Raw genomic sequence first — 14,950 nt, forward strand, 5'->3', positions numbered from 1 at the left:
AAAGAGCCTTTAAAAGAATCATTATTCATCATCAAAATCATTATTATTTTTGAAATTATTGTTACTATTCTACTATAATTTTTATAATAATTTTTTTATTGTTAATATTATGCTAATAATTTAGTCTTTTGTTATAATCATCATTAGTGTCATTATTATCATCATCATCATCTTCACTGTCATTATTTTTGTCATCATTATTGCTATTTATTATTTACTTCAGTTTTTTAAAACATATTTCTTCTCCTTCATTGCAATAGCTACAGAGTATTGGAGGCCAGTTTTTGCAACCATTGGTATTATGCTTCTGTTTTACCTAGTTACTGGGATTCTTGTTGTTATTGCATCTGCGAGGCAAGTTAATTCTTAATCTATTATGTAATTCACATTTGATGATTTTTATAAAACAATACAAATCTTTTAACACAAAGCTAACTTTCTAATTAGGGACTGAACTCTGTGATAACCCAAAAATTTCAGGTCACTAAATATGCTCTCGAATTGGAAGTAAAGTACATTTTACTTATGCAGTGCCTGCTTTTTAAATTTACCTGATTGGACCAATCTTACTAATATTAACCTATATTCAGGCTGTATACTGTATGTTCTTATATAAATGGTGTGTAATTTTAAATTTCAGCCAGATCTCCTTTTTTTTGCCTGTAATACAAACAAATCATGTTCAGTCACCCCAAGCAAGGCCGAGCGCCACTCAAGTTAAGGGGTTAGGATAGTTAAAAAGAAAACAGTTGACAAAAGATTTAAAATTTGCAATATAATTCAAAAAATATGTTTTTGTTTCACTTTATAGGCAAGTAGAATCTGAATTAAGAGATGGCGAAGGGGGTAAGTACAGTTGCTGTAGTTTACAATTTACCTGTATGTGATAACATATTCAAAGATGCTTTTCATTTCATGCTCGTTCTCACTTACCTTTGCGACAACAATATTTCATGCGCAACTGCTGTGGCAGATGTGTTTACACATAAAGTTGCCCCAGGAGGGAATTTTAAACAGCTTACTACATGATGTCACATATTGTTCTGAGATTAAACGAAACATGTTGTACATGTCCTGAATTCTAATCCTCTGCAGATAGATTTACATGGCTGTTCCATCAGATTTTTACCACTCCCCTAATAATTTCTTGTGTTGATGAAATATATAGCTATTCTGCATATTTGCTATGTAAATTTGATATATTGTACAAGCCTGTAGTGTTGTTGTTTTATTACTGTTGGTGTTAAGAAATAATTTTTTAAATGTTGATAACCAACCACACAAATCCAGCTTAAAATTATTTGATGTAAATGGCAAAAGACAAGCCAACTAGGCAATCCTTGCAAATCGTGGTTCAGAGGTAATAGCCTAAACATGTTGGGATGTCAAAACTTTTTTTAATCTATTTTATTGCACTATAAACTATACATAGTTCTATGTTGTTGTTTTCCCCATCTTCAACATTAAAACAACATTTGCTAACAATGTGGTAATGATGGTCTGTGCCTGAGAAAAGTCTGAAATTGTAAACTTTAAAGCTGATATTTCAAACAAGTGTTCTTTACACAGCTGAGTGTTTTAACACCTGTAACTTCATAACAAAATGTTAGATTTAAATGATTTTAAAACTTTCATTTTACTATTTAGTATTATTAACTAATTTTTTTTTTTTTTTTTTTTTTTTTTTTTTTTTTTGCAAGGAGTGATGTTTTGGCTTGTCTTTGGCACATATTTAAATAATAGTTTACCCTTTCGATGATTCATTTACCTTGATGTTTTTTATCACCTATTTACCTGTAACACTGTTGTTTTTGCAATGTGATGTTGTTGAAGTTTTGAATTATATTTTTAAAGAAATCCTTGAACATTTTTTATATATTTCTAGAATATGGTCTGTAAAAATAAACAGCATATTTTGTATGCCAAAGGCTAATGTTTAGTAGCTCATAAACTTTTATGTATGCAAAGTACCAGTCTTTGTGTATATGTTATTCTACAATAAACATAAACAATTTATTATTATAATAATTATGGAAATATTGTGTATCAACACAACACAAATCCACCAACAAAAACTTACGACAACACACTGTTATTACATTGATCAATGTCTTCATTTTGAAGATTCCTGATATTGTCTGTGATTCCTTGTCAACACTGGTATAGTGATAACATTATTATATCTTATTTTAATATTTTTGGAAAATAATGTTATGAAATGTCTTTTAAATGTCTTTTGTGGACAAACCTCACTGATAATTTTTTTCGATTTTGCTAAAAATGTTCTTTGTTCACTGGATGTTTTATCTCAATAGATAATCAAATTGATACCATATATACATTATCTATCATTAATTAAGCAGTCAAGTTTGAATAATCTTTTATTTGACCTCCAATGACCCTGACGCATAAAATCTACAGAAAGGCATGAAAACGATCGATACCTACTGTAGACTTGGCACCAGACTTAAATAATAATGTGATGTGCTTGAAACATTTTGATAACACAAGTCTATCAAGGGCCCTGAATTTTACATCTGTTTGTAAGAAGGTTGCTGGTTCAATTCCCATATCACTCCTTATTCAATTATTTAAATTTTACCTAAAAATGCACCTTATTTTCACAAGATAACTTGATGTATTTGTTTTCAATGGATAATCCAATTAGCTCTCATATGAAACATGATATTATGGTATTTGCATTATCTATCATGAATTCCGCCTACAAGTTCAGTTACTTGTCAATTTGACCTCGAATGACCCTGACGCGTAAATCCCAGGAAAGGTATGAATATCGACTGACACCTTTACTAATACTGTGCAATGGACTTGAAGAACACTGTTTGCTTGAAAGGTTTTGATGTTTAAATAATACAAGTCCCCAGAGCACTTCATTTCATTCAGGTTGTTTAATACAGCCTAATGTTGCTGGTTCATCCACTGATCTCTACTATAATAGCTGGATTGCTCATCGGCCAATCTTCGTACAGCAAAAAGTGAGGCCACCAACGCCATGTTCACTAACAACGCAAATAACTTGCTTGCGCTTTTTGAAATTAAATAAACAGTCACTTCAAGTGGTTAGGTGATGTGAAAAATAATCATTACGTTAAATTTTAATTTATTATTAAAAAATATTTCAAGAATCGTTATTTTTAACAATGATTTAAACAAGTGCCAAAAGAAACTAGTGTAAACAGATACGTTATTTACGCCCTCCAATATGGTGTCGGTGGCCTCACTGAAACCAGCCAATGAGCAATCCATCTATTATAGTAGAGATCAGTGGGTTCATCTTATATTTTTTTTTATTCAGTGGCATATCAAAGAGATACCTCACTGTTAGTTTATTAATAGTGTAAATACAGAGAAAGCAAATACCTGAAAATGATGGTTTTAAATATTTAAAGCAAATCGCTGAAAAATCTGAATGCTGAAAATGCTATTAGGGGCTAAATTAAAACACAGACTCAGCTTTCTCTATTAGAAAAAAAAAGTTTTTCTTTTTTCTTGGCCTCATAACTGCATGACATGGACTATTGTTGTCATTACACTAATAAAATCACAAGGCATAATACAAAATTGCAGTTACATGATATTTAATTTATTCTAGAAAGTACAGGCTTACATATTTTTTATTAATTATTTAAATTTTATGAGATATTAATTAGTATTCTAATCTAGTATATTATGAATAGTGTAATATAACTAATAACTAATACAATGACATCTGATTCTTAATCAAGCAGCTGCTGAACAGAAAGGTAAGGAATATGCGATTGTGTGCCTTGGGACATGCTATTATTAGCTGTAATGCTCATTATGTTATTTACTCTTTAGAGATTAGTCATGGTGTATTAATTAAATTATGCATTTATGTCTTAAATATTGAATGGTGCACATTATTGTCTGATTTACCTTTGTGTAGATTACTGTATGAAGTAAGGCCAATGAATTCACACTTTAACGCTTTCTGTGCACTTTATTGGGAAGGATACTGTATAGAAGTATTTTGCATCAATGCCGCCCTCAGTAGTTTTTAGTTTTTGTTTAATTTTATCAAAATGTTCTTCATGAAAACTACTGCATGTATAATATACTGCCCTCATACATCATACCTTGCAATAGATTGACTTTATTTCAAAAGAATTTTAATTTATTTATTTAGCATCTATTCAAGTACATAATGATATACAAACTAATGAGTGCAATGAGTCAAATGTACTAAAAACAATAGTACACAACATTTATAAAATTAGTCTATTATACATACAGTACATCAGGAGCAGATCCAGTAGGGGCATGGGGAACATGCCCCCCCCCCCCCCGTTTTGGTAGTAAATTTTAAAATTTCAGTGCATATCAATGTTATGTATTTAAATAATAACTACTTATCTAAAACAATGTTGTGCCCCCCCCCCCATTATTACATTATTGCATTTACAGCCATCATTGAAACAAATCACTCTGGAACAAATAGCTGGTTCCAAGGTGTGTATTAAATTACTGTATACAATAATTAGCTCATGGGCAAATGAACTACTGTACCAGGGGTTACAAAGTCTGAATACAGGATCATAATACTTAGGCCAAATAAAAAAAAGTTACTAGTTTCTCGTCCTCTTCAAGCATTCATTTTTTCTGCTTCACCAATTTTTTTATTTATTTTTTATTTTTTTTTATTTCCTTTGTTTAAAAAAATGTAAGAAAATCTGGCTAATCACATCAGTTAAATTCCTCTCTCGATTGTTCATTGTTGGGGATACATATGGTATGAATCATGTCTAGTGCTTCTTTTATTTTCTTTTAATGTGTTTACTTGTTTCCAGTAGTAGCAGTTTCTCATCGACCATCTTGGATGTTCCATCTCTAAGTCAAAAAAAGAAGAAAAAGTTGCCCTCATTCTCCTTCTTTCAAAATATTACAGGCCTGTAGCCAGGTCATTTCAAGGAGGGTTCAGAGCAGTTTTGTGTTTAATGGGTCTATATAATGTTATAAAAGCAGTTATGTTTTGAAAAAGATCTATGTAATAAAAAGGTGGTAATATAATAAAATTATAAAATATTTCGTGAGTGGATTTCCCGTACGATTAAAAATCTAACGGTACTGCATCGTGAGTGGATTTCCCGTACGATTAAACATCGTAACGGTACTTGGTTTGGTCTACGGGAGTTCGTGCTTCGAACAGGTCATTCCATTCATAGAAGAAGCCTTTTCATGGAGAAAGTGTACCTTTTTAGCAAAGGTTTGTCTAGGTCGAAAATAATTCCGGCTATATAAAAATTGATTAGAATATTGAAAATGTTATTCGTGTTAATGAATATAAAGATTACTAGGCCTAATATGTCCATTTTTATTGATCTAATCTACGTGTATTTACTTTCATAGTTTATATTTAAATATTTAAAATTATTTATAAATTTATTTAAAATACTATATGAAATAACGTAATCATTAAAATTTATGATAATAATTGATAACATGTTAAATACAGACACAAAGTATACATAAACCTATTTCTAGATTACAGAAATATGTAAATCTGTATTAAGATGATATCAATTTATATATATACATAGAAATATCTGTCTCTTATACACATCTAGATGTGTATAAGAGACAGACATTTTCCTGAATATATATATATATGTTATTCCCCTAGGTTAGTCATGCGACGTATAGTGGCTATCAATTGTAAACATGCAGTGTGAGTTACGCTTAGTACTGGAAAACGCGTGCATCCTTTGTTGTGTTTGTGCTGTTGAAAAATGTTCGTTAGAATGCCAGTAACTATACCAAATTGATTAGAAATTGTAATCGAGAGTTTGCCATAATAGTTTGCTAATGCACCAAGAGATACTAGTCTTAAACACTGAGATTTTTCGAGAAATGCTATTCCTAGGCCCTGCATGTCTACAGCCTGTTTAGGTATGCTCGAGCATCTTTGATCTGCAAACTGTGATTTTGACACTCTACTTCATTATTGTTTATTATTGATATTATTGCAGTTTTTATTATAATTACATAATCATCATCTTCATCCTAGGTCTTAATGTAAAAGTTATTAAAATTTGAGCATCTGGTGAGCCATATTTATAAATATGAAATAACCTGTCTGTATGACTTCACAAATTTGGTAATTAATTAATTTAGTAATTAATAATGTAAGCTATCGCCTTTGCTCTATTGTTCTAATATTAGCTCCTGTATCAGATGCAGGGTAATTAAGTGCCATTTAAATATAAACTGTTATATACGATGGGTTTTCCGGTGTACAACTCTTTAAAAATATCAGTAATTATCTCACTGCTGTACTGCCAACATATTACTACACATACGAATGTTCGTATGAATAAGTGACCGAGCGGGATTTCATATACCTGAACATACATAATTCATAGACTCTGTTTTCTATACCTGTACAGTGGATATATGTTCCAGCAGCACTTGTGCATAAGCTTCATAAATTAACTCATTTTCCTAAGAAAGATTTATTGTCATTCGAGACACAAAGCCGATCTGTTTTATGATCTATTCCATCAATTAGAACTTTAACGAAGAATTTTTAGCTGAAAAGTTCATCAATTTCAAGTGTTTTTTTTTTCTTTTATTATTTTTATATTATAATATTATAATGTGTTTTTCATCTGTAACATTTTAGCATATAGAAAAATGTATATTTTAAAGATATTTTGAAGAAACTTTAGTGAGTCGTGGTTTGGGGATAGTGTGGGGCGGGAGATGCACAACGTAGATTTTATGTAATTCAACCTTATCTGGCATTTTGATGTGAATGAAAGTAGCCAAGGAAGACAGGGGAGGTGCAGGGGTGGTAAATTGTTGAATGGGGGGGAGGGGGAGGTAGTGTGACAGGTATGGAATAAAGCCCATTCCAGACTATCAAATTTTATTTGACAGAAACATCACATCATGACTATATAAGGGCATTCAATAGTTATTTTTTGCAAATAATATTTGATAGTGTTTGAGGATTATAATGCAATGCGAAGGTGTTGGGATGGTGGATGGCAGTGGAAAGCTAGTTGATGTGGGATAGAAGTAGAAGAGGTATAGTAGTGAGAAAAATTATAAGGAAAATGACAATGGAGATTATAATTATTTGAATTATGAAATGTTTTCAATTTATTTTGTTATAAAAATGTTGAATGCATGAAACTTCCTTGTCTCTTTAATGCTCATTACCGTATATTTTGTTACATTTTCTAGAATAGTCTTCATTTATTGTAAAAACATTACCTTGTTGTTTACTGTACATTGCATATTTGAAAGTGCTTTAATTTACTTTTTCACTAACAATGTATTCTCATGTCTTTTCTTTATATTGCATACAACCTATTCATTACCCATGGTTTTGCTGTCTGTTCACACTTGTCATGTAATTTTGCAGCCAGTCTAATAGGTATGAGCATTGTGGTAGTTTTGGTATAAAACTCTGTTTACACTGTCAAGTTTTTATATACCTTGGATTTGTCCATACTTGGGTTTATATGACATTATCATACCTCCATATATGGGCATGGTATACCCTTTTATGGGTATGGTAAAGATATCAATTGGCAAATCAAAAAAAGTTTTTCACTCCAAATTTGCCAGTGTGGACAGATTTTTAAAGTATGTATCTAGATAATATAGAGCACATGTATAAAGATCTGCTGGTTGTTGATGTAGCAAACATTTGAACACTGAGAATGCCATAGTAATTATAGATTTAATATGATAGATATTTGTATACAAATTTGTTTTATCAAACTACTGTTGCATAACTATAAATTATGAAATTATGGTCTTGATGTTGCACGCTAGTAAAATAGCACAAAATGTACTTTTAGTGTATAATTTTTATTACAATAAGCAGCTTGCGTAATATTCATATCTTATAAATCCTGATGTCGAAAGCTAGTGTCCGAGGCCATGGCTACTTGTTTGTGGTTGGGGAGCTTTAAGGTGGGATTGAGGAGGTGGGATAGGGGTTAGTAGAATGTATGCTACTGGTTTAATGCCATATGCTTTCCATTCCCTGAATGAAATACCACTGCTGACATAAACAGTCAATACTTATTGCCTCATATATTTATTTTTTTTTAGATTTCACCCTATTGATAGGACAGTATATCATTAAAGCCTTGCCCACTCTATGAAATTTTATTTGACAATGTGACATGCCTGGTCGTTATGACATCACATCATGACCATATATAGGGACATTATGACTATATATGGACATACAACAGTTTTTTTGTCTAAGAAAATTTGACAGAACGTAATGATTTAATTGTTTTTCATTTTCAGGGATTAGCACTGAGCAGCCACTTGGGTCAATGCAACATGAAAGTTATGGTTCTACAGGTATAAACATTAATTCGTTATTTTTGTTTTTATTTTTAATTTATATAATATTTCTGATTTATGAAGCTTATTTAAAATTCATTTTCTGATGTTTATTGTTTATAATTTTAATCTTTTTCAATCCTGTTTCTTATACTTATGTACATTTCATTCATTTGTTGGCAGGATAACAAACAGGTATAAACATTAATTCGTTATTTTTTTTTTTATTTTTAATTTATATAATATTTCTGATTTATGAAGCTTATTTAAAATTCATTTTCTGATGTTTATTGTTTATAATTTTAATCTTTTTCAATCCTGTTTCTTATACTTATGTACATTTCATTCATTTGTTGGCAGGATAACAAAAAAGAAAAATATTGGGAATCAGAAAATGAAAAAAAAACATCACAAAGAAAAAGGAGAGATATATTTTTAAATTACAATTTAGAAAACAGTTAAAATTTCAGTTACCATCATCATAACTATCATTATAACCGCATTAGTAAATTTAGAAATATAAATTTGTTTAAAAAAAAATTTTTTTTAAAGACAAATTATATATATTACATAAATTGCATATACATATTTATACAGTACTTCATTTCATATTTTTTCTGATCTATTTTTTTTTCAAACCTAGTTTGATATTTTTTTTAAATCATTATGGTGTTCCGATAGACTATACATGAGCATCTATAAATGCTTATTAATAGCCTTTTTTTTTGGCCCCTGTCAAACATTTGGGCCACCTGTCTGTGAATTTCTGGAACCACCACTGACCACAGGGCAATAAATACATGAAAGCATCAAGCCACCACTATGTAGTCACTGACCGTACCCATACCCAATTCAGCACAATGATGCTGCAAGTTATGTGTTATTCTCCTCCATTTACCCAAGTAGCACAAACAGTAGTTTTTGAGAAAAACATATGTTCCCATTGGGATTTGGATCAAAGACCTTCCGGTTACCGTTCAGATACTCCACCAGTGGTTACTATCATGTGGTTTATTATCACGTTTGGATAAAGAATATAATGATCCATTAGTTTCAAGAGGGACAGTACTACCTATTATTTTCTGTAAATCAAATCGTTCTAATTTGTATATTTATATGTTCTATATGTTATATTACAGGACCATCACCCAACCATGTAAGTCATGGAGGTACTGGTACCGGCAGTGAGACTAGAAGAGGATCAGCAAGCTCCGTATCTGATGAAGACGACATTGATTACTTAGAGGATATCGAACATGAGAAGGAGGTTTACCGGACAAAGGCCGTCCTGTTTGTTTCCGATCTCTCCAGGAAGGATCCAAAGTTGATGCGAATGAAGTATAGGCTGTACCATTGGAACCTCATTACGATTGCAGTGTTCTATGCATTGCCTGTTATCCAGCTGGTTGTTACATATCAGACAGTATGTTTATTTTTTAATGTATATTTAAATTATGTATCTCTCTTTTGGTAGCAATATTATCGAACAAACTCATTAATATTGTTGATCTTTTCAGGAGAAATTCATCTAGCTTTGCCTTCCTTTAATAAGAAAATTATTTTTAAAGAAGTTTTTTCTGTCCAAAAATAAAAGTTGAATAATGAAAACAAATTATTAAATTAGATGTTTTTCTTAGAAAATATTTACTTTTAATTTCAGTTTTTACAAAATTATACTACTGATATTGTCACTAATTTTGTAATAATTTATTAATTAATTAATTTAATTAAATTAATTTTTTATATTATATATTTTATTTATTTATTTATTTTTTTAATTATTAATTTGTTTTTTATGTTATTTTTAGAATTTAAATTTAATCAGCTTTTAGCAATAGCACGTGCAAGCCACTTACAAAATTGATGCATAATCGTAAACTGGTACCCAACGTACAGAAATCTATAATGCATGCTAATAATATGTCAGTGGAATATGTCACATAATGCCAATGTATCTCTGTCATCATTCACATTATTACCTGGTCATTGAAACAAAAAAACATGTGGAAAACAGAACTCATCTCTCTTGTGAATGTTCCATAATGTTATAGCTTTAGTTATCAATACTGTACATTGTCATTTGCATGTTGTGCATCTGTTTGGAACTCGATCTGGCTCATGTTTCCTTACCAGACACCTGGTAACCCTTTTATAGCCTCCACCTTTGAGTTCTCCTTTTTGTAGGGCAAATGAAATCCATTTGAACCTACTGGTTACCCACTTGTATAGGAGAAAATACAGTCCCATCGTTTTTTTTTTCAAGGACAGAAACAATTGACCAGCTTAACAACAAAATCAATTGTACCGCCACATAAATCATCATCATAATTCTCATAATTTTCATTGCTATGATCATTATAATCATTTATCATTGTCAGTCATTATCATCAACATCATACCACCCATCATCATCATATATCAGAATTAACATATTATTATTATAATCATTACCACCATCATCATCCTCATCATCACTCTATTTATTATAATCATTGTCATCATCTTCATTGTCCTGCTCATCAACATCATCCTCATTATCACAGTGGTCCTCATTGTCATCAACATTCTCATTCTCATCCTGATCATCCTTGTTCATTGTCATCATCCACTTCATCATCATCGTTATGATCGCCTTCATCATCATCATCATCCTCATCTTCATAATCATCAAGGGCACCTTTACTTATGCGAGCTCATTATAGTAAATGTATACTCTAAGGTAATCTGTGAGAGAACATTTCTACAGTATATTGCCTTGATCACGAGGATTCTTAGAATTAAATCGTCTGAAATAAGCTCAAAGTAACTTAATATAAAGACCGTCTTCACAGGCAGCACCCAAAGCGTACAACAAGTGCACTGCTATTTAGAGCTTAAATTTGCCTTGTCTGAACTTCCTTACAGGTGCTTGAATTTGAAAGCTAAAGAAGGAAGGGAGGTAATAGCCTTATGTAAACTTCATCTCCGTTTGAGATTCTGAAACTATGTAGGCCTATGTATTTATAGTAGCTCCATCAAACATACTTTTTATGAACTTTAGCTCAATTGACAAACTTTAGGTGTTATTGTTTGTAATTAACATGTTATCATAATGGGCGTGTAGTTCATTTATTACTTTGTTGCTCTATTTGTCGCACATGTGGACAATTACTCCAGTAATATTAAGTCATCCTTTACTCTCTCCTGAGATGCCAATATTTAGATCAAACGCATCGTGAAAATATCTGATAACAAAATCAGTCCTTTAACATTGGAGCTCAGAATGTAACCTAATGCTTTGTTATCATAGGAAATTAGATACTCATGCTTTTAGGTGAGACTTTTTTTTTTCAACCTAACAATATTTTTTTTCTGCAACCTGGTTTTCTGAAACATTGGAAATCTCATTATAAAAAAAATGGTTTTCTGTTTGAATATGCTCATCACTCAAATGTTAATATCCTGAAAAAAAGTTTATACTCCTTCCTCCTTCCTCCTGGAGTGGAGTTGAATAACTTGGTAAGGTGCCTGTCCTCAAATCCCAGGGTCCTGGGTTCAACTCCTGTCAGTGTCGTTGGATTTTGCCCCATGACCAACACAACTCTGCTCCCTAAACCTTAAGGTTTAGTTTGTGTAAAGTATTGTGTGTATGTTTGTCTTGTGAAAAAGGATTGTCACATGTAGGTAAGTGATTTATTTGCTTTTGACAATCCTTGGTGCATGTGTTGTGTGCTTAAATAATAAAACAACTGAATAAATATAAGGCATTTGTCAGTCAAATTACTGATTTGTTTACATCGCAACATCCAAGTCTTAATATGACCATGCGATAGTATCTCGAGTGATGTACTAAGAGCATTATTTGTTTACTGAGTATATAGCGCGAGTCCTTTAGGTTACAAAAATGCTAAGTGTGGCCTCTGTTCTTTTCTACCCCATACATTCATATTATTTATTCGCTAAATGAGAAAAGATAAAACTTTTCAAACTTTTTCATCTTTTTAATAAAGCATAAAAGAATTTGTTTCCTATAGGTTAAACTGAAAATATATTAGCCTTCAGAAGTTTAATTCATTCTTTAAACCTCTTCATGAGTATCAATTGTGCTCTAGAAACTTATTTTTCAGACAAGATAATTAAGTATTTCTTAATTTCTAAGTATGTAATTTAGAAGCTATACTGTATTTGTCTAAAGAAACTAGAGTCAGCATTTCTTTTATGTCTTAACTTCAAATTATCATTACTGTCTGCTGGCTTCGGGGTCTCTCTGGATATTTGCCAAAAGGCTGATTTTATATTAAATAAAATATTGTGCCTGATAGCTGCCAAAGCATGTATATTAATATTAAGTTAATTACTGTGCATTAACATGGCCCGGTGTCAGTTGACGTTAACGCTTGTATATGCATCAAATATGTGCGGTGCCTAATAGTCTAGTGCTGGGACGATCTAGGAAACTCTGTCGTTACTTTTGTCAGTTATGTGAAGTTTAACCAATGCATGCTATAGTCTGGGACACAAATTTAGGGTGATGAATGAAACGATGCCATTGGCCTAAAATCTTGAGTACGATTGGTACTGATACAATCGGGTTTGGTCTCATCAAAGGTTGGCCTGGATTAGGATGGGATGATTGGATGATTTTTAAAATAGCAAATTTTGATCATAATCTGAAAAATTAGGTTAAGATCAGTTTTATGTAATTTCTACCCTACATTTTCCAACCCCTTAGATTAACAAGGGATTTGATTGCTTGTTTCACTATATAATTTTTTTGCATTTATATTTTCCTTGCAAAAAAAAAAAATTCAAGTGATGAGAGATAATTTTCAGCGTCTGCCAACTTTGATTTAATCCAATAAATGAGTAATCTGAAATGTTGTTAATTGGTACGCTTTGGCATTTTAGATTAACAAATTTTATATCATGAAATATAACTTCAAAACAAACTAAGTCTTTAAGTAAGGTTTATTCATGTATGGGGTGGTGCGCTGTTGATAAGTATTTTCACCCAGAGGGCGTCTTTGATTAAATCTGTTTGCATTAATAAAGTAATTTTATATTTGGCTGTACTATAAAAATCCTAAAATCCCGAAAAATGTTTTAATATTTTAATTCCTTAATGTTTGAATATTTTAACACGCTCTTAACTTCATTTTACCATTTTATCAAAGGTTGTAATCGGTGCAGTGTGTGTGTCTCTAAACAATTTATGTAATGTTATTCATGCATATCAACCAAAGTTTCGAACCATGTTTTTCTGTTATTTGTGTTTCACCAATAAATAAATCTTGAACCTTGAAGACTGGCCTACTCAACAATTTTTCAATGGGAATTGTGTGAGTTGGTTTTCCTTGGTCTCTTGTTTGGTTACTTTCTCTAATGAACACTGAACAGTGTATTAGGTATGCATAAATTGACATTTCCTAATACTTGCTTTTTGGGATCATTTGCTGCTAAATGCATGCTCTTCTTGAATGTAAGATTGTCATTGAGGATTTCCACTGGCGGTGTTTGAACCCCTTAAACCTAGCCTCTAGAGAAGGAGAATATCCCCCGAGACCATGGGGGCTGAGTCAATGGTGTTTAGTTTCTTAAGCATCTTAACAGCGTGTGGTGGATTTTAAATCACTAGCCTTGACAATTGTACAGGCCATGGTTTTTCATAGTTATTTTGGCGAAATTTGACATGACTCCTTAAAGAAAATTACTGGTTTGTCTCAATTAGAGTATTTTTGTTCTAAGTCATGAGAGGCTTTAATTTGTAAAGTACCTATTTGTCATATATCACACTACAGTATCTTTAATCTCAATAGGTGTACATTTTGGTAAATTGTACATGTTTATATTAACATAGTTATATTTTACTTTTGAGATTACTTACTCATTTAAACCTTGTGCATTGAATATATTAAAATGAGAATAAAATTTGAATATAAGTTTGATAAAAGTACAATACATGATCAGGTGTTCTAAACTCATATGGTCATGGACTTTTTTGTGTTTGAAACCAGCAGTTTGACCAAAATAAATCCTTTTTTGAACATCCTGCAATATGACATTCCCATTGGTCAATTTGATTCAATCTGCATGGTTAGTTTAATTGCCCAAGAAGAATAACCAGGATGTTTCTCCTGAGAAGTGCACCAAAGTTTCAATCTGAACTTGAATCTTATCTTAATAATATTTATTGTCCAATAAAACAACTAAAATTTAGTTTTCCTCTGGCAGTACAAAGATACAAAGCAATTATTTTGTTAAAATGGTGGATAAAGCTGGGAATGAAAGAGTTTTAGCTAGCAGGTATTAGGAGCACATAAACTGAATCCCGAGCGATTATAATTTAAAAATTCATCTAACGGATCAGGCTTTCCTTCATTATTACAGTAGTAGTAGTAGTAGTATTTTCTCAGTTAAACCTCAGTGTATTCAAATTTGAGATAAACAAGGGTGCATTATTTTATAGCAAAGGTAAAACTACCATTCATCTTTTTCCAAATTAAAAACTACTGTATACCCATATGGTATAGTCATGATGTGCCTATATATGGTCATGATGTGATGTCATCATGACCATATTCAGGCATGTCACATGTTCTTGTCAAATAAGATTTTATAGTCT

At 31.4% G+C, this 14,950-nt stretch overlaps 1 protein-coding gene across 3 annotated transcripts in view; it reads left to right on the forward strand.

Moving 5' to 3' along the window:
* LOC117115642 (SID1 transmembrane family member 2-like) overlaps positions 1-14,950 on the forward strand; it is a 61,400-nt gene that overhangs the window by 32,406 nt on the left and 14,044 nt on the right. The window contains exons 9-13 of one of the 3 annotated variants that reach the window (XM_033259521.1): positions 261-354; positions 812-846; positions 3,750-3,764; positions 8,311-8,367; positions 9,489-9,772. In XM_033259521.1, coding sequence (XP_033115412.1) covers positions 261-354; positions 812-846; positions 3,750-3,764; positions 8,311-8,367; positions 9,489-9,772 — 485 coding nt within the window. Of the gene's footprint in view, positions 1-260; positions 355-811; positions 847-3,749; positions 3,765-7,408; positions 7,421-8,310; positions 8,368-9,488; positions 9,773-14,950 lie in introns of all 3 variants that reach the window. The other 2 variants (XM_033259522.1, XM_033259523.1) reach the window with 2 other exon arrangements.

The sequence above is a fragment of the Anneissia japonica genome, unplaced genomic scaffold (genome assembly GCF_011630105.1).
Source record: "Anneissia japonica isolate Jap-2015-1 unplaced genomic scaffold, ASM1163010v1 scaffold16662_len1167910_cov178, whole genome shotgun sequence".
Lineage (NCBI taxonomy): Eukaryota > Metazoa > Echinodermata > Crinoidea > Comatulida > Comatulidae > Anneissia > Anneissia japonica.